The sequence below is a fragment of the Stigmatopora nigra genome, chromosome 16 (assembly GCF_051989575.1).
Source record: "Stigmatopora nigra isolate UIUO_SnigA chromosome 16, RoL_Snig_1.1, whole genome shotgun sequence".
Classification (NCBI taxonomy): Eukaryota; Metazoa; Chordata; class Actinopteri; order Syngnathiformes; family Syngnathidae; genus Stigmatopora; species Stigmatopora nigra.
Window position 1 is genome coordinate 8264386 of NC_135523.1, and position 19868 is coordinate 8284253.

At 36.8% G+C, this 19868-nt stretch overlaps 1 protein-coding gene, 1 long non-coding RNA gene and 5 other non-coding genes across 7 annotated transcripts; 4 read left to right on the top strand and 3 right to left on the bottom strand.

The window, feature by feature from the left end:
- Window positions 1–159: 159 nt before the first annotated feature.
- LOC144210014 (U1 spliceosomal RNA) lies at window positions 160–324 on the top strand. Its single transcript, XR_013329309.1, has one exon. It is a non-coding gene; the product is annotated as a U1 spliceosomal RNA (small nuclear RNA).
- A 516-nt stretch (window positions 325–840) lies between these two features.
- On the top strand, window positions 841–1031 carry LOC144210016 (U2 spliceosomal RNA). Its single transcript, XR_013329311.1, has one exon. It is a non-coding gene; the product is annotated as a U2 spliceosomal RNA (small nuclear RNA).
- A 427-nt stretch (window positions 1032–1458) lies between these two features.
- On the top strand, window positions 1459–1572 carry LOC144210008 (U5 spliceosomal RNA). Its single transcript, XR_013329303.1, has one exon. It is a non-coding gene; the product is annotated as a U5 spliceosomal RNA (small nuclear RNA).
- Window positions 1573–3037: 1465 nt separating this feature from the next.
- Window positions 3038–3228, bottom strand: LOC144210017 (U2 spliceosomal RNA). The gene has a single exon (XR_013329312.1). It is a non-coding gene; the product is annotated as a U2 spliceosomal RNA (small nuclear RNA).
- Window positions 3229–3744: 516 nt separating this feature from the next.
- On the bottom strand, window positions 3745–3909 carry LOC144210015 (U1 spliceosomal RNA). The gene has a single exon (XR_013329310.1). It is a non-coding gene; the product is annotated as a U1 spliceosomal RNA (small nuclear RNA).
- Window positions 3910–4697: 788 nt separating this feature from the next.
- ercc3 (excision repair cross-complementation group 3) lies at window positions 4698–13654 on the top strand. Its single transcript, XM_077736142.1, has 15 exons — window positions 4698–4842; window positions 5173–5375; window positions 5996–6232; window positions 7009–7058; window positions 7135–7270; window positions 8170–8340; window positions 8451–8655; window positions 9642–9956; window positions 10734–10918; window positions 11001–11203; window positions 11284–11380; window positions 11929–12046; window positions 12136–12254; window positions 12937–13086; window positions 13189–13654. Exons 1-15 carry the CDS (start codon window positions 4815–4817, stop codon window positions 13321–13323), a joined length of 2352 nt encoding a protein of 783 aa, XP_077592268.1. The 5' UTR covers window positions 4698–4814; the 3' UTR covers window positions 13324–13654.
- Window positions 13655–14015: 361 nt separating this feature from the next.
- LOC144209693 (uncharacterized) lies at window positions 14016–15158 on the bottom strand. The gene is made up of 2 exons (XR_013329203.1): window positions 14900–15158; window positions 14016–14819 (listed from the first exon to the last, which is right to left on the bottom strand). It is a non-coding gene; the product is annotated as an uncharacterized LOC144209693 (long non-coding RNA).
- Window positions 15159–19868: the final 4710 nt, after the last annotated feature.

Below are 19868 nucleotides of genomic sequence, written 5' to 3' on the forward strand. Positions count from 1 at the left end.
TATTTGACGTAATGGTAGAACTATAACATTGTACTAGTTCTCGTTAGTATCCTATGAAGTGTGCGTTTATGTTTGTTTTATCACGATTATTGCCAATGAGCCCGCGACTGAAGATGTTGAGCACGCGAAACAAGAAGGTGCTGAATCTATGTACAACTCATACTTACCTGGCAGGGGAGACACCATGATCATGAAGGTGGTTCACCCAGGGCGAGGCTCAGCCATTGCACTCCCGGCTGTGCTGACCTTTGCGAATTCCCCAAATGTGGGAATCTCGACTGCATAATTTCTGGTAGTGGGGGACTGCGTTCGCGCTCTCCCCTGATCAAATGTTAATATATCCTATTATGGAATAGTTCAATAAAGGCCATTCCTACCTTCTTAGAATGAACGACTCAGTTGAATTGTGAGATGGTCAAATTCGCGACATACTAATGAAAATTTGTCATTGTTCATCACAAGTGCAGAAGGTAATGCGTTAATCAGGGGTTGTTGATTTGTTGTCATTTTTCCCAATTGTTGCTCAAATAAATGTCTTTTTGCTGCAAAAATGTTGGTTGCCAATCAGAGAACCATGGGGGTGCTGGTAAATTGGTTAGGGTAACTGCTACTTTCCTATTGGAACATTATCAGTCACATGACCTCAATGAGTGCACATTTTCGAAGCATTTGTTCCATTTAAATACAAAAAAGTAACACGGTTTTCCCTGTTATCAAACAGACTGTGTGTAGTTTTAGCTTTTCGTATAAAGTGTGTTTTTGTCATCATGTGTTCAGTGTAACCATTACTATAGATCGTAATGGCTGGATAGTAATGGTCCTTCCGCTCAATTTATGGATATCGCTTCTCGGCCTTTTGGCTAAGATCAAGTGTAGTATCTGTTCTTATCAGTTTAATATCTGATACGTCCCCTATCCGGGGACCATATATTAAATTGATTTTTGGAACTGGGAGATGGAATAGGGGCTTGCTCCGTCCACTCCACGCATCGACCTGGTATTGCAGTATTTCCAGGAACGGTGCACCCCTAACAGTGTTAATATACTTTAAGTCCCTGAACAATGCACTATTTGACTTCAAGACGAAATTAATACATAGGAATCATTTAGTTATTCGTGTTTGAAATATAATCTCTGATAAGTCTAAATACTATGCGGTCATCTGGATTTTGTTATTAATTGTGCTACACTTCCATTATTAAACCCAACCTAGTTAGACACACATTGTGTGACATACAAAGTATTATGTGCTGCTTCATCTTACATCACAACGCTACTACAATACCCTGACTGCCCAATACTGTAGCTGTAACGTGATTGGCAGCATAATACAGCTACTGCAACGTGATTGGCTGCTCAAAGGACTGGAGTCGCCCACCAGTTAGTAGTGCGTTAGCCTTTGTGTTAAAATACTATTGCGGATATAGACCTTGCTCGTTCTGTCCATCTTTCTTCAGTACACTCTTGTTTCTCTTCAAATCGTATAAATCTTTCGCCTTTTACTAAAGATTTCCGTGGGGAGGAACAACAAGAGTTTTATTCAATTTTTTGGTGCCCTGCCAAAGCGGGGCCTCCCTTAATTGTCAAATTACACCAATGTGTCCTTCTATATTTTAGGGAAAATCTTCCTTGTCGTCTATTACTTGACTGTGCATTGTACATTTTTTATTTCTCCGTACATGTGTATACATGTGTGAATTTATGCAAGTGTGCATATGTGTGTATGCATGTGCATGTATGTGTATGTATGTGTGTACACATTCATACACACATGCATACACACATACATGCACATGCATACACACATATGTGCATGTATGTGTATGTATGTGTGTGTACACATTCATACACATGCATACACATGCATACACACATACATACACATGCATACACACATACATACACATGCATACACACATACATACACACATGTATACACACATACATACACATACATGCACATGCATACACACATGCATACACAAATACATACACACATACATACACATACATGCACATGCATACACACACATACACATGCATACACACACATATACATACACGTACATGCACATGCATACACACATACATAAACATGCATACACACACATACAAATGCATACACATACATACACACATACATACATTTTTTCTTTTCAAAAACGACATAGTATAGTAAGGCTTTTTTCTTAAAAAAACGACATAGTATAGTAAGGCTTTTTTCTCTTCAAAAACAACATAGTATAGTCAGGCTTTTTTCTTTAAAAAAAACGACATAGTATAGTAAGGCTTTTTTCTTTAAAAAACGACATAGTATAGTAAGGCTTTTTTCTTAAAAAAACGACATAGTATAGTAAGGCTTTTTTCTCTTCAAAAATGACATAGTATAGTAAGGCTTTTTTTCTTAAAAAACGACATAGTATAGTAAGGCTTTTTCTCTTCAAAAACGACATAGTATAGTAAGGCTTTTTTCTTTAAAAAAACGACATAATATAGTAAGGCTTTTTCTCTTCAAAAACGACATAGTAAAGTCAGGCTTTTTTCTTAAAAAAACGACATAGTATAGTAAGGCTTTTTCTCTTCAAAAACGACATAGTATAGGAAGGCTTTTTCTCTTCAAAAACGACATAGTATAGTAAGGCTTTTTTCTATGTATGTATGTATGTATGTATGTAGAGAAAAATCCTTACTATACTATGTCGTTTTTTTAAAGAAAAAAGCCTTACTATACTATGTCGTTTTTTAAAGAAAAAAGCCTTACTATACTATGTCGTTTTTTTAAAGAAAAAATGCCTTACTATACTATGTCGTTTTTTAAAGAAAAAAGCCTTACTATACTATGTCGTTTTTTAAAGAAAAAAGCCTTACTATACTATGTCGTTTTTGAAGAGAAAAAAGCCTTACTATACTATGTCGTTTTTTTTAAGAAAAAAGCCTTACTATACTATGTCGTTTTTTAAAGAAAAAAGCCTTGTATTAATTTCGTCTTGAAGTCAAATAGTGCATTGTTCAGGGACGTAAAGTATATTAACACTGTTAGGGGTGCACCGTTCCTGGAAATACTGCAATACCAGGTCGATGCGTGGAGTGGACGGAGCAAGCCCCTATTCCATCTCCCAGTTCCAAAAATCAATTTAATATATGGTCCCCGGATAGGGGACGTATCAGATATTAAACTGATAAGAACAGATACTACACTTGATCTTAGCCAAAAGGCCGAGAAGCGATATCCATAAATTGAGCGGAAGGACCATTACTATCCAGCCATTACGATCTATAGTAATGGTTACACTGAACACATGATGACAAAAACACACTTTATACGAAAAGCTAAAACTACACACAGTCTGTTTGATAACAGGGAAAACCGTGTTACTTTTTTGTATTTAAATGGAACAAATGCTTCGAAAATGTGCACTCATTGAGGTCATGTGACTGATAATGTTCCAATAGGAAAGTAGCAGTTACCCTAACCAATTTACCAGCACCCCCATGGTTCTCTGATTGGCAACCAACATTTTTGCAGCAAAAAGACATTTATTTGAGCAACAATTGGGAAAAATGACAACAAATCAACAACCCCTGATTAACGCATTACCTTCTGCACTTGTGATGAACAATGACAAATTTTCATTAGTATGTCGCGAATTTGACCATCTCACAATTCAACTGAGTCGTTCATTCTAAGAAGGTAGGAATGGCCTTTATTGAACTATTCCATAATAGGATATATTAACATTTGATCAGGGGAGAGCGCGAACGCAGTCCCCCACTACCAGAAATTATGCAGTCGAGATTCCCACATTTGGGGAATTCGCAAAGGTCAGCACAGCCGGGAGTGCAATGGCTGAGCCTCGCCCTGGGTGAACCACCTTCATGATCATGGTGTCTCCCCTGCCAGGTAAGTATGAGTTGTACATAGATTCAGCACCTTCTTGTTTCGCGTGCTCAACATCTTCAGTCGCGGGCTCATTGGCAATAATCGTGATAAAACAAACATAAACGCACACTTCATAGGATACTAACGAGAACTAGTACAATGTTATAGTTCTACCATTACGTCAAATAACAGATATTTTCTTTCTTTAAGGTATCTTTAAGTTATAATAAATAATCCCATCATGCATTGCTGCTCTTCCAAAGGCTCCTGCTCATCAGTGGCAGGCCGTCAGTAGTGCTACTCTGCAATCATGCCCCTCATTGCGCTTCTTTCTCTGTTTGCACGGGAATACAAAATCACTGACATTTCCATGTATACCCATTCCTCTACTTACGAAATTTCCAGGTTACAAATGGGTTTTCGTATCTCACATTTCGTTTTCAATTATCAGGAAGATGTCTTAATATGGAAGCAAGGGATTGTAATCTTCTAAAATCTGATTTTAACTGTCAAATGTAGTTTTTGGTCATGCATATTAAAATAAATCCAAATAAAATTACATTGTTAATTTATAACGTGTATTAGACTAATATATATAGGTATGTAAGCGGCTCACACAATGAATGAAATGATATATTTGCAAATCTGTCGATTATCATCGATTTGGCTGCACTGTTTCAAGATGCCAGCTTTGATTACACCGCAGACTACAATTCAAGATTGCTAGCCTTGTATGTATATATGATTGTATATCACAATGCATGATTCCAGTCCGATAGGGGGAGGTATTGTAACTTAAAGCAGATGATCAACCACAATTCAAGTCAAACAAGAAAATGTTGTGATCACAGTCTGACAAGGTAGCAAGACTCTGGAATTGACTGGCTCTACTCTATTTACTTCTATGAGAGGAAAGTACTTCCCAGGAACTTAAATGGGTAAAAAGGAAAAAGGGGATCGAGGTGAAATATTTTATTTCAGCTTGTCATTTTACAGTGTTTAGGACGCTCGATCCAAAATCTAAGGTGTATTTACTCATGGTGCACATTTCACTTGATTGTGTTGGATTGTAGAGATCTGTACTGTATTAAAAAAAACAGAATAATGATAATGTTGTTAACTTAACGCTGCGATTTATTTAAGGTTTCATATTTCTTTAGTTCTCGTATACTTTGCTTCTACGGTTGATGCTTATTGTCTCATTGTATTTCATACAGACACTACAGGTTGTTTGCCAATGTTTACATTTCTACTTCATTATTAATTATGTGTTTAAAAACTCGAATAAACAGAGAAGAAGTCCAAAAAGCGTTCCTACGATGAGGAGGAAGATGAAGAAGAGGTGGTGAGTGGCAAGTCGCAGCAGGATGGAATACCTGCTGCAGCAGGGAAGCAAGTGGATGAATCCAGCACAAAACTGGATGAATATGGGGCCAAAGATTATCGAATTCAGATGCTTCTGAAGAATGATCATTCCTCACGACCGCTCTGGGTGGTGAGAGATCTCATTTGTTATTCATTCATTTTCTGAACTGCTTTATCTTCATTAGGGTCGCAGGGGGTGCTGGAGCCTATCCCAGCGGGGGACAAGGAGACAGGCAACCATTCACGCACACACTTATTTCTAGGGGCAATTTAGAGTGCCTAATCAGCCTTTCATGCATGCCTTTGGAATGTGGGAGGAAACTAGAGTACCCGGAGTAAACCCACGTATGCCCTGGGAGAACATGCAAACTCCATACAGGTGGACATGACCTGGATTTGAACCCAGGACTTTAGAGCTGTAAGGCTGACATGATAACCACTCACTTCACCCTACAATTTCAGATTATGAATTCAAAAGAACACACACATACCTAGGAGCAATTTAAAGTGTCCAATCAGCCTACCGTGCATGTGTGAGGAAACTGGAGTACCCGGAGAAAACCCACGCAGGCCCGGGTAGAACACACAAACTCCACACAGGTGTACCGACATGGGATTGAACCCAGGACTCGAGCTGTGAACCTGACGCACTAACCAATTCTCCGCCATGTCATTTGTTATTTCAGAATAAAATGAAGGTCAACATTATCAATTGTTTATCAAGTTTTAATGAATTTTCCTTTGCTGCAGGCTCCAGATGGACACATATTTCTAGAAGCATTTTCACCAGTATATAAGTATGCCCAGGATTTTTTGGTGGCCATTGCGGAGCCAGTATGCAGGCCAAACCACGTCCACGAGTACAAGTTAACAGCGTATTCACTATATGCAGCTGTCAGTGTGGGGTTGCAGACTTCTGACATTGTAGAGTATCTTCAAAAACTCAGCAAAACTTCTGTACCTGATGGAATTGTACAGTTTATCAAGGTGTGTATTGGGAATGCACCAACACTTGTATATTTACTCTATTTCATGATTTATTTTTACTTCACTTCTGTACTCTTGCTCACTAAGATGCCTATTTACTGTGACAATTGGCTGATATGACCAAAATTGTTATAACGATACACAAAACTGTCGATATTGATAATTATGATAATTATCACATCTTTTTTCTTTCAAATTTGAATTTTCAAACATCAGTGAATAAGTAAATACATTACTTTCCTCGTTATTCAATTATGAAAGTAATTATGTTATCTTATTTTTTAAAATATTTTTTTATATTTAAAAATATTTTTATATTTTCTGTTTTACAGTAAAGATAACTCCCTCCTTACACTATGAAAATTAAAGAATAATAAAACTTGCAGAAATTTCGACTGTCATCTTTAAATCATAAAAAAATAAAGTAAAATAATCTACTATTTTCAGCCTCACAAAAAGAAAAAATATGAATTTTCCTTGTGGCTATTTTTAAAAGTAAATTAAGTTTAACATGTTTTAGATTTTGGCATTTAAAAAAAGTTCAGGTCACCTTGCTTAAAGATGATTACTGTTTAAATTTACCGTAAAACTAATCACGCTTTGATGAGTATGACACATTTTCATATTTTCATTTTGAACCTGAAAATATTTAATACTCACATACAGTGCAACATATATGTAAAAATTATATAATTGGCTATTCTTTGGAACTCAGTTATATTTGTTATTGTATCTTTTCAATAAAAGCACTTTAATTCGAATTTTTCCCCCCTCAGCTCTGCACTGTGAGCTATGGCAAAGTCAAACTGGTGCTGAAGCGTAATAGGTAAAGTTACATCAAAATGTTATTGTCATTCTTTAGTATTTCATTTTTCCTTGCTTATTTATCTTTCTGTCTTCAGGTATTTTGTCGAAAGCACCTTCCCTGACGTGATTCAGCGTCTCCTGCAAGACGAGAAGATTCGAATATGTCGCCTCAATGCTCCCGATGGCACCGAAGGCGAGCTCATTACTGAGGTCATTCACAGCAAGTCAGCGGTATGGGCAAAAATTAACACTTTCTGGCCCAAAAAAAAACAATACAGTGCTACCTCGAGATACAAGCTTAATTCGTTCCAGGACTGAGCTCGTATGTCGATTTACTCGTCACTCAAATGAACGTTTCTCTTAGAAATTAACTAAAAACAAATTAATTCGTTTCAACCCTCTGAAAAAACACCCAGAACAGGATATTAAAATGGAAAAACTTTTTTATTTGTTCTAATTCGCCATCTATTAACAAATAACAAATAACTAGTGGTTTAATAGTACTAAAATGTGTTTAATAGTACTAAAATTAGACAGATTTTGTGAAGGGGAGAGAGGGGGGGACGTTTTGCACAGTAACACGCTCAAAATTAACATAAACAAATTTAAATGAACTTGGATTACGATGCAGACACACTCAAAAATAAGTTTAACCTAACCTTACACTAAACTTAATTCTCATTTTGTTTTAAATTTGATATCTTTCTCCATCGGGTTGACTCTATTTGCCCCGCCTCCACCCTGACTATCAGATGCAACCTATCGAGGGTAGTTTGCTTTTGTATTCCCATCAAAATATTCTGAAAAAGGATGCACACAAATGTCCTCACAATAGAATAACGCACAACCACTTGCCAACTTGTCCGGGAAGTAGTACTCCTCTCGTATTAGCGGCGGGAAAAAAAAACACTGATAAAATGCAATGAGCAGCCTCTCGTATCCGCTGTATGCTCGTATATCAAAATCTGTCTCTTATCTCAAGTTAAAAAAATTTTTAAATGTTACTTGTATTGTTAAATTGCTCCTATGTCGGGGCACTTGTATGTCGAGGTACCACAGTATGTATGTTGTCCCATCCAAGTTTGAGTTAATAGTTTTTTATACTTAACACTATCATATTTCTTCAATAGATCTCCAAGACCATTGACGACAAACGAGGTGCTTCTACATCGCAACAGCCTACAGATGGACAACCTTTAAACCAACAGGTCCCCGAGGACATTTTCAGCTACTATGAGCAGATGGATAAGGACGAGGAGGAGGAGGAAGAGACGCAAACAGTGTCTTTTGAGATTCAACAGGTGCCATTTACATTTTAACTGTTAAAGCTGATCATTGTTGTTTTTTTCTTTGTTTATATCTGAACACAGTAAGTGTTATTTGACAATATTATCATCTTGGTTTTGGCTAGGAAATGATTGAAGCACTACAAAAGCGCTGCATTGAGCTGGAATACCCGCTTCTTGCAGAGTATGACTTTAGGAATGATACTGTCAACCCAGATATAAATATAGACTTGAAACCTACTGCTGTACTGCGACCCTACCAGGAAAAAAGTCTACGCAAAATGTTTGGCAATGGACGCGCCCGCTCTGGAGTTATCGTGCTGCCCTGTGGTAAGAATACAGATTTACTGTTAGTAAGAAAGGATGGAATGATGTAGAATTCTGTCATGTGCAACAATTTTAAATTGAATGTGTTTTGCGTACTGATACATACAATAGGCATCAGACTGACTAATTAAGTGGCCTCCAATATATTAGATGGCATTTTATTATGGCCGCCAATGTATTTGATGGCATTTTATTATAGTATATTATATATTATAAGTAATTTGAATGGACGGTCCGTATTTGTCAATTATATATTCAGTAGATAGTGTAAATATGTCATATTAAGATATGAGTGAAACGTATGTACAGTAATCCCTCACTACAGTGTGGATTTTAGTAAAGTAAAAAATAAAATATATATATTTTTTAAAGTTCCTAAAAATGTGAAAATCCACACTGAAACTAGCAAGCGGAAGCCACTCCCCTGTCCAGTAAAATTAGGCGTGACCGTATTTTTCGTTTTTTCGTTTTTCGTTTATGTCTTGTCTACATTAACCGTGATAAACGAGGGATTGCTGTACTCTACATTCTCACTTTGATTTGGGATCCATTTTACAGGTGAGGTAATGGCAGCATGCTACTTACAAGCCCATGGGAGTGAATTTATCCGAACCCACAGATCAGTCATTCTGTTGTTTTTTTTTTTCAAGCTATAAGTCGCCCCTTAGTAAAAGTCACACAAGCCAAAAAATACACAAAAGACTAAACTTTAGTCACACTTTTGGGAGGGTAATTTTCCATTTTCAATCAGAAACCAAGAACAAACATGTTATAGGACATGGAGAACAACAGGCTAAATAGGGATCTGTTAACACAGCAGTTAACAAATAACTATAATCAAAAGAAACATATATAAGTTGCACTTAAGTATTAGGAGCAGGCCCAGCTAAACTTCGAAAAAAAGTGTAACTTGTCGTCAGGAAAATATGGTATTATTTGGAAAGAGGAAATAATCACTAATTCATTTAGTTTGCATCTCTGTTTTCCAGGGGCAGGCAAATCTTTAGTGGGCGTGACAGCAGCATGCACAGTACGCAAACGTTGCCTAGTGTTAGGTAACTCTTCTGTGTCCGTTGAACAGTGGAAAGCCCAGTTCAAGATGTGGTCCACTATCGATGACTCCCAAATCTGCCGCTTTACCTCCGATGCTAAGGACAAGCCTATCGGTTGTTCAGTGGCTATCAGCACCTACTCAATGTTGGGGCACACTACTAAGCGTTCCTGGGAAGCTGAGAGGGTGATGGAGTGGATGAGAAGCCAAGAATGGGGGCTCATTATTCTTGATGAAGTGCACACTATTCCAGGTAAGTTTTAAACAATTAGCTTGCAACAACTGATCGATAAAAATCGATAAAAAATATAATTACATTTTTTGCCAATTAATTTGCTTATTGGCTTTAACTATTTGCGGATGCACTTAATGTACTCAAATGCACGAGGGGGGAATCTTAAGCCAAATTGTTGCTTTCAATCTGCCGTCAATCAAAATGTGGCGATGCTATTTTTCCTCTGTTTGAATAAACTTTGAAATTGTTGCCTAATGACACGTAATGACCTCATTTAGAGAGCATTTAGTTATTTTTAAGTGTTCCACGTAATGCATGCACTTTTTTCATTGAGTTTATTTTATTTATATGTTTTTTTACTGCCGCTACCTTCTTGGTTTTAAGAAAAGCACTTTTTGAAATTTGAAGTCAAAAGATTTTGTATGATTTGCCTGCGATATTTTTTGTTACAAATGCTCAACTTTTATTTAATTTAACACTTAGAATTATTGTAATGTATTAATGTATTAGAACATTTTTTTCTGAAAGAAGTAGTCATTCATTTTGGCTTCATTTTTACTTGAAACAACTTCTTCATGATTTATTATTGCTTATTACTAGTATTCAATTGTGAAAGGTAATTGCAAAAAAAGTGCCATTTATCCGATCACTCGATTAATCATTGAAATTATCGTCCAATTATTTAATAAGATTAATTATCGTTACTTGCAGCTCTAGTAGGCAAGCATAAAAAAAACCCCTGTATTTCATTTGATTTTCTGATCTGTTTTTTTTCTTTAAATATGCCCCACTTAGCCAAAATGTTTCGAAGTGTCTTGACTATCGTGCAAGCACACTGCAAACTGGGACTTACTGCAACCTTAGTTCGAGAGGATGACAAGATTGTGGACCTCAACTTCCTAATTGGGCCAAAGCTTTATGAAGCTAACTGGATGGAGTTGCAGAGTAATGGATACATAGCTAAAGTCCAGTGTGCAGAGGTAAACAAAGTCAAACAACTTGCAGGAGCTTCATATGATGTATACAAGCCAAATCATGACCAACATACTGTTGATGTCACAGGTTTGGTGCCCAATGTCTCCAGAGTTCTACAGAGAATATGTGGCCATCAAAACAAAGAAGCGAATCTTGCTCTATACTATGAATCCCAATAAGTTCCGGGCTTGCCAGTTCCTCATCCGCTTTCATGAGCGGCGGAATGACAAGATCATTGTCTTTGCGGATAACGTTTTTGCCTTGAAAGAATATGCAATTCGTCTTAACAAGTATGTATTTTCCGCCCAAAGAAAGATGACTTTTGTGATACAGTTTTTGAAATATTTCTCACTGTATTTGTCTCCTCAAGGCCTTACATCTATGGTCCAACTTCTCAAGGGGAACGTATGCAGATCTTGCAGAACTTTAAACACAACCCCAAGATTAACACTATTTTCATTTCCAAGGTAATTCAGTACAATAATTTCAAGTCTTAATCAGCAACTTTATGCAACCAATTATCTAAAGTAAGATGTTTTGATGATGTATCTAGAACAGGGGTTGGTAACCTTTTTGACACAGAGAGCCATAAACAATTCATACGGTCATACCTCTACTTACGAATCAGTGCCTCTACGTCAGGGGTGGGAAAACTTTTCGGCCCGGGGGCCACATTGACTTTAAAAATTTGACAGATGGGCCGTTCAGCCCAAGATACGATACATATAAAAAACTGCATCCGTTAACAGTAATATGAATTATAAACAGAAAAAAAGGACATAAGTATTAACATACTCATCACTCATTATTGAAGTAAAAAGTTTAAAGTACATAGTAAAGTAAAAATGAATGTATTAACAAATATTAAAATGTAATTTAATCTAATTTAGGTTAGCGAAGAGCCACACATGGCTCCCGAGTCATAGGTTCCCTACTTGTGGTCGAGAATAACCATTTCTAATATTTTGCTTTATATGTCGCCACTAATTTAATTAATGTATCTTAACCACCACAGGTTGGCGACACTTCATTTGACTTACCAGAAGCCAATGTTCTGATCCAAATCTCTTCTCATGGTGGGTCAAGAAGGCAGGAAGCCCAGAGACTTGGACGAGTCTTAAGAGCCAAGAAAGGTTTGTTTATTTTACTGTCTGAAAGAATACATTTCAATGCATAAATGCAAGTAAAGTTCACCTCTTACATCACCTATCTGCCCTTTTAGGAATGGTTGCAGAAGAATACAATGCTTTTTTTTATTCACTGGTGTCTCAGGACACCCAGGAAATGGCCTATTCTACCAAGAGGCAACGGTTTTTAGTGGACCAAGGCTACAGCTTTAAGGTACAGTTATCGAAAAAAACACAAAATTTGAATTATTATTATTATTTTTTTACTTCAGTGTTAAATCCTAGTAGCAAGCGGAGGACAGGAGAGTGAGTGGCTTCCACATGTGAATTTTAGCATGGCTTTTACAATTTTATGAACTTTAAAAAATATATAAATCTGCAATTTAATGAAGCCGCAAAAATTGAAGCCACCATATTCGAGGGATTACTGTAGATAGATCGGAACCTAACGATTTTGATACAAAATCATTCTTGCAGTTTTCACGAAGCATAGATGTCACTGTAGTCTAAACAGGTTTATTTTCATGATAAAAAAAATTAGAATGGAGGGTCAGTGTACAGCACAAAACTGTTTTGAGGCCAGAGGTTGTCCAGTACTGAAGGTTTTTTCTAAAATTCATTTTATAAGACTAGAAGTTAGGCATTGGTAACAATTAGCAAGTCATAAAATACATCACTATATATACCCGAGTACTGGTTTTATGGTGCTTTAATACATTTTCCATGTAAATAATGTCGTGTTGTCATTTTCAATGTTGTTGGTGCTGTGCCCCCTATGCAAATTGGAGATAACTACCATGTGTGGCATGAAATAATATATTGTTCCACTTTGGAAAGGAAAATGTCATGTCAAATGTTCATTCATCCCGTCTAACAGTACTCTATTGCATTTTTAGGTGATCACACAATTGGCAGGAATGGAGGAAGAAGATTTGATGTTCTCCACCAGGGAGGAGCAACAACAGCTCCTCCAAAAGGTCTTGTCTGCATCAGATTTGGATGCTGAGGAGGAAAATGTGTCAGGGGATGTTGGATCAAAGTCACTGGTGGGTGCTGACAAAACATTACATGTCTGTGATATAGCTTAGTAATAACTACATTACTATGCATTCTTACTGTTTTGTTGTTGTTGTTTCTTTTCAACCTAGTTCTCAAGGCGAACAGGGACCATGAGCTCCATGTCTGGTGCAGATGACGCAGTTTATATGGAATATCAGGGCAAAGGCAAAGCACCATCGCTTGGCAAGGGCATTCATCCACTTTTCAAGCGATTTAGGAAGTAAATAGGCAGGCCAGAAATTCAACAATTGACCTTTTGCCTCTTGGTAATGGTGTGAAGAAGATGCAGTAGTTAGCACAGTACTTCACAGTTTTGAGGTTTGGTGGTTGAAATCTGTGCTTTAGCCCTCTTGCCGAGATGTGCATTTACTCGTGTCAGTTTTCTGCGGCGAGTTCGGCTTCCTTTGACATTTTCGACATGTTTTTTTTTTTTTAATGTTTCCTCAATTAAGACTGACTTGCCAGTAGGTGTCAGTCTTAATGGGAATCAAAGTTAGTCTGTTAGTTGAAATGAACTGAGGCAGAAAGAAATGCTTTGCTTGAAATTATGTTGTTGAAATTATGTTGTTGGAATTGAAGATCCTCGGGTTTTAAAAACTTACAATAAGATTATCAATTATGCAGTAATTCTAATTTTACTTATGTTATTTACGTGCTGGTCAATATGACATTTGGCCCCCCGGTTCTAAAAACTAAAATAAAGATGCCCAAACGTAAATCATAGTTTTGTTTAAAATATCAAATTGAATTGTCAGTGAAAAGTAATACTACTAGAATCATTGTAAGCACTAGAGGGCAACATTGACATTGTTTGAAACAAAGATGACACCATTGTTTTTCTTCAGTTTCAAAAGGGAGATAAAATAAAAAATAAACCAATCCTTTTCCTTTGAATTATTTACAGACTCAAAAAATATCATATTTACATTGTTCAAAATGTATTGTTTTAATTAGATTTATGAGTTCATTGAAACAAAATTACAAAATTGTAGTTGGTAAACCATCCATAATAATGTGGTAAAAGGAAAATGAGAAAATTTACTTGAGACCATATCAATAAATATTGACAAATATATTGTAAATTCAACACAGATTGATGGGTATTGTTTGTTAGTAAACCATTTTGAGAGAATGCATCAACAATACATCCCTGGGCAGTTGTTTCTGAGGATAATTTCACAGTTAATAACCTCAATAACAAAAAAAAAAATGGAAATAATGTGTAGATTATACAAATATACAGAACAGCACACAAGTGAATTGAAGTGCAGACAGTATTCCACATTATTCTAACCACCATATATATAAATACAGAGATATGTCAATAAATGCTAAACGGCAGTGTGTCATTTTGGATTCGTCCAAATAAAGCACTAACACATTAAAGGAATAGTAGAAAAAAAAACACGAACGTACCAAAAGCTACAATTTGCATAATTTAAAATGACAGAAAACCAGGGAATGAGTTACAAAATGTAAAGCGGGAATAGATCATGCACCTTGTCAACCAAATGGATCTGTAAATGATTACTTAAGTAGAGGAAATAAGGATGAGTGAGAGTGTATTCAAGAACAAACAGGCAGTGTTTTTTTTTTTAAAGGTAGGGTGGGGGTGAACACTACTCTACAAACTCCAAAGTATTTTAGGGTAAACATCTTGTAGTGTTTTCTTCATAAGAACAGCATTGGAATCCTCAACACTGCAGAGGTGTAGTCCTTCCTGAAAGGGGATTAAGGCATCCCCTTAGTAACCTTTAATGGCCCAAGACCTTTCTTACCTTTCCCTTCCATATCCCTTACAGTTTTCTTTTAACAGGACTCCACAGGCCTCTGAAGGAAAGGTGAGCTAGGTAATGGGGCCTTTTAAGGAAATGGGAGCGTGCCTGAATGCAGAGAAGAGTTGAGGCAGAGCTCTCCATGGCAATAATGCGCTCATGGAAGGATGTTGGCAGGAGAGAGCGTTTTGTCTGGGTATCTCCATGAAACGCAATATGTGTGCTTTCAGGGGAGCCCGATGAGTTTAGAGGCTGCTGCAGATCTTTTTTTCAAGAAGCAGCCTTCTCATTGGCCTGCCTCTTGGGAAGAAGACTTAGTTTTTTCCGCGTCTTCTTCACCTTCATCACCTGCATAACAGAAGGAAATTGACTTGTCAATCTCATGATACATGAGGTGGACTTTAAAAGGCGGACTAACAGGGTCAGAATCCTAGCTGAGAGACAGGTGTTCAAATACGTATTTGCAACTGTATCACACAAATAAAATTGTTTAAAAAATCTGACAGTGATTTCTCTATTTTTCTTTTCAGATTATCTCTCATAGTGGAAATGGACCAATGATGAAAATGGGAAAGTGGGGGAACTTGCAAAATAATGAGGTGTTCAAATATTTAGTAAACTCACTGTATATGCAACGGCATGTCAAAACACGTCATTCTGAATTTCTGATTGATAGTGCATTTGTGGGTCGACTACAATTATAGTCACAATTGATGTTGAAACTGACACATGAATGTCTTGTGACTTATTCTTGAAGGAAACCAAGCCCCACCCTTGCATTTGTTTTTAATAGTAAACTACTAATATGCCTTTTTGTTACAACTGTGCAATCTAATGAGATTCAACACATCCAAATTTTTAATTATTGTGGAAACTCCAAAATTAAATGCTTCTAATACATGCAGTGGTATTTAACTTTTAGATACGAAACTTCCAGGTTATGAAACCCTTTGGTATCCAAATTATTGTTCCAATATACGAAAACAAGATCCAAGGTTCAGAAAATGAGATGAGAATTTGAAATTGTTGATGTGTATTCATGTGGTTGGTTTGTTGCTTAACACTAGCTTCCTTCTTACACAATAGAAAAGGTTTTTGCATGCGTGTTATTCATTTTAAAACATTAATACATCAGTTTCTCATAATTTTCTCAAATTTTTGCAGGCTTCTGTTTCATATTAATTGGGACACTGCTGATTTTCAAAAGGTTTAGTTGGTAGTTTATTTAGGCACTGTGGAATGAATTAGAAAATTTACATATAATATATTGCTCAAATTACAAATAATCCAAGTTACGAAACAAGTTCTGGAACCAAATAATTTTGTAAGTAGAGGTTCCACTTTTGGCAATTAGAATCTTAACTAATTAATCTTTTTGATGAGTTTTTTTTTTAGTTCTGATGATGTGATAGCAAAGCATGATAGGTGATATAAAACAGGGAAAGTGTGATTAAATTATTGTTAAGAAATCTGCTCTGAAGTTATTTTCAACACATTAAGACTAGTCTGTAATTTCTAAAATAGATAAATAAAAATAAAAAGGCGACCAAACCTACTAATTTGTGAAAAATAAAATGACTGATAAAACTACAAATCCCCTTTAAAAAAATACTTTTTTGACAGTACCAATCAAAGCTGTGTATTTGTATGTAGGCTGTAAATTTATTTTCTTCCCTTTTACCTGGTTTATTGATGTTGAGCTGTCCCAGGCTGGTCGACAGGTCCGCGGGTCCCGGCGCCCCGGAGTCTGGTGGGATGTCGTGAATGGCGTTCCTTCGGCCGGACCGTCGAGAAGTGATAAAGTCCTCATAGGTCGCCTCCACATCCGTCATCTCTGCCACACCTCACCATGGCAGGTCCTACACAAACTTGTCAAATAGAAAAGAAAGACAGATGTCATAGAGACGCGTCTTTTGTCATTGTGCAAAGAAAATCTCTTAATAGAGGCCACCCATCTCTTTTTATAGGACTTAATCTGCCATTAATCTCTTTAAAGATCAGTCTAAAAGGGATCTGGAAAATAAACACTGTTTTAAAAAGGGAACCAATCAGTGTTCTTTAGCTGATAACCAAATGCCCAAGGAAAAATGTGTTTAAACTTGGAATTAGCATGAGGCATGGTTAGTGTCGTGTCACCACTTGTTGACATTCAATTACTCCCTGATGTGTCTTTGTGGTGAGTCAGTAGACTTGGGTTTAACCTATGCAAAAAAACAAAGATGCTCGATAGGGTTTGTCTCATTCTTTTGCCATTTACAGGTCTGCAGCCTACTGAAACCAACCTACAAGCATTGACATCTATTTTCAGCTCTTTCTTTCAACATATGAGTGAGCAATGAGACCCACGCAGCTGCCACACTTTGACTGGCATCAAATTGGATGAGACCACTTAGATGTTGAATAAGGAGTAGTCACATTATATTACAGCATATGTAGCACTTTTTTTTATAAGAGGCTCAATTTGTTAATGAAGCAATGGAAGGATTATTTAAATGATATTAGGATGAAGCCCTTTCTGGATGTGGATGACATCTTGGTGCGTTTGCTACTGGTGTGCTCGATGTAATATTCATTTGGAAGTTTTCATAATTCAAACCTGCTTGCACTCGTGACGAGGCTTGTCAGCTTGTATAGAAGCAGAACTGGGCTGGTTAGAATTTGACGCAGAGGTCGTGTCAGTAATAAGATAAGATAAAGTAAAGAAAAGAGGATTTTTCTCATCTCATTTTCTAAACCACTTCATCCACACAAGGGTCACGGGGGGTGCTGGAGACCATCCCAGCTGAATTTCAGGCACGAGAGGGACGGCACCTTCAATTGGTGGTCAACCAATTGCAGGGCATGAGGAGACGACAAAAGATCAAGTTCACGATCATACCTAGGGACAATTTAGAGCAAAGGTGTCAAAGTAGCGGCCCGGGGGCCAAATCTGGCCCGCCACATTATTTTGTGTGGCCCGAGAAAGTAAATCATGAGTGCCGACTTTCTGTTTTAGAATCAAATTAAAATCAAGAGTATAGATGCATATTAAATGTCCTGATTTCCCCCCTTTTAAATCAATAATTGTAATTTTTAAATCATTTTTTTCATCATTGTTTTTAGTTCAAAAATCATTTTGTAAAATCTAAAAATATATATATAAAAAAGGTAAAATAAACATTGTTTTAGATCTATAAAAAACTGAATATTCAGGGATTTTAATCCATTTATAAAAAAATATATATATATATAAATATATCTGAAATGGTCCGGCCCACGTGAAATCGAGTTGATGTCTGACACCTCGAATCAGCCTATAATGCATGTCTTTGGAATTTGGGAGGAAACCGGAGTACCCGGAGAAAACCCACACAGACCCGGGGAGAACATATAAACTCCACACAGGTGGACCAACCTAGATTTGAACCCAAATCCCCCACTGTGAGGTCGACGCGCTAACCACTCAAACGCCAGGCCGCCTAAGAAAAAGGCTGCCTTTCCAAAATATATTTTATGCTTTAGTTTCCCCTCAACCTATTAGAAATATAAGAGCTTTTTTATGCTCATGACCTCTATTAATTGACGTCCCTGAAAGATATTGCAAGAATAGCTTTCCACCCTTATGGGAAGACAATTTACCAGATGTTGGAGTGTGGGAATCTGTGTCTACTAATAGGCTCAAGCCATCAACTGTAAAGAAATCTCTAGCTCTCCTGCAGTTCTAATGAAGAAAGGTTCTATAGAAGATGGATGCTTGGCATGGGAGAGGGTCTCGCGGCTTCTAATCTCTTTTGTACTTAATTAAAAATGTTCGCTGTGAAGTAGATCTTCCATATCGAATTCTCCAAGCATGCTGAAATAAAAATAGGACATTAGCTCATCATTTTTTTTCCTGTTTTTAACTCAATTTTTGCACATTTTTAAAACAGAGGTGGGAAAGGATCTCTTTAGTAAAACAAACTTTCTTTAATCAACTATGATTTACATATGCATGTTTAATATTTGACACTTAATGCTGTTTGCATGTTCAGGATACAGGTGAAGATTAAATTAAATATGTATCAAATTTGTGGCAAGATAAATATGTCAAAATATAAGAAATTTAAATTACACACTGGTAAGCACATATACGGTAAGAATACACTTTTAGACACAAAAATATTATTAAATATTTTACGGACAAACACTGATTGAACCATTCAACAGCTGTTGTTGTTGTTTGCAAGAATTTGAAAAAAGAAACAAGACCCTGAGCATTTTGTTCTCCAAAGTGGTTGCAGAATAACGTAATAGAGATTTAAAATGTTAAAACATGAACGTGTGCATGCCAATAATTATAAGTTGTGCGCACTTTGATTGCAATAATATACCGACATGTATGCAATGTTAAGGCCCTTTGCAGAACCAGTAAACACAGCCTGCGTTGTTTACGTCGAGGGATTTTGCGTCGGATAAACATTTTAAAATATTATTGGTTACCTGTTAAGTTTAATAAGGCGTCCAGATATTTGCAAGGAGGTTGAAATACATCAGGTGGACGGGCGAGATTCCTCCGTATTTCTCGTTACGCTCTAGAAATAGGTAAATTAGCGTCAAGTAACGGTGACAGTGCAGCAATACACGTGTTTCCGGTTTAGGTTTCAAAATAAAGACTACTTGTCGCCTCTCACGGATATAGTGTACATGAGTCCGTGTTTCTTTTCGTGTGAGTTAGGTAGAACAGTGGATCTGTTGTTATGCCACAGCTTCTCATAGCAGCTGCTGCTTACTCACTCAATTCACAAGACACATATGTGTACAATATGCCAAACAGAGAAACAATGGATTATCTGTGTACTCATTCACGAGGAGAGAAAAGATAGCATACTGCAGGCATAAGTTTGTTTGACACACAAAAATGAATACGTACAGATGATTTTTTTTCTCGGCAAGATGAGTTGCCTCCTATGCCCCCTCTGCTGGTTATGTTGCATTATACATGAGTACAAACCAGTTGCCGATGGCGGTCCAAAGAT

What these genes read in the sequence shown, in the direction of transcription:
- ercc3 (XM_077736142.1), top strand. Translation starts at nt 4,815, where the DNA reads ATGGGTAAAAAGGAAAAAGGGGATCGAG. An exon ending in GAATTGTACAGTTTATCAAG is followed by an intron (nt 6,233 to 7,008) that starts GTGTGTATTGGG and finishes TTCCCCCCTCAG; the next exon opens with CTCTGCACTGTGAGCTATGG. An exon ending in ACACTATTTTCATTTCCAAG is followed by an intron (nt 11,381 to 11,928) that starts GTAATTCAGTAC and finishes TAACCACCACAG; the next exon opens with GTTGGCGACACTTCATTTGA.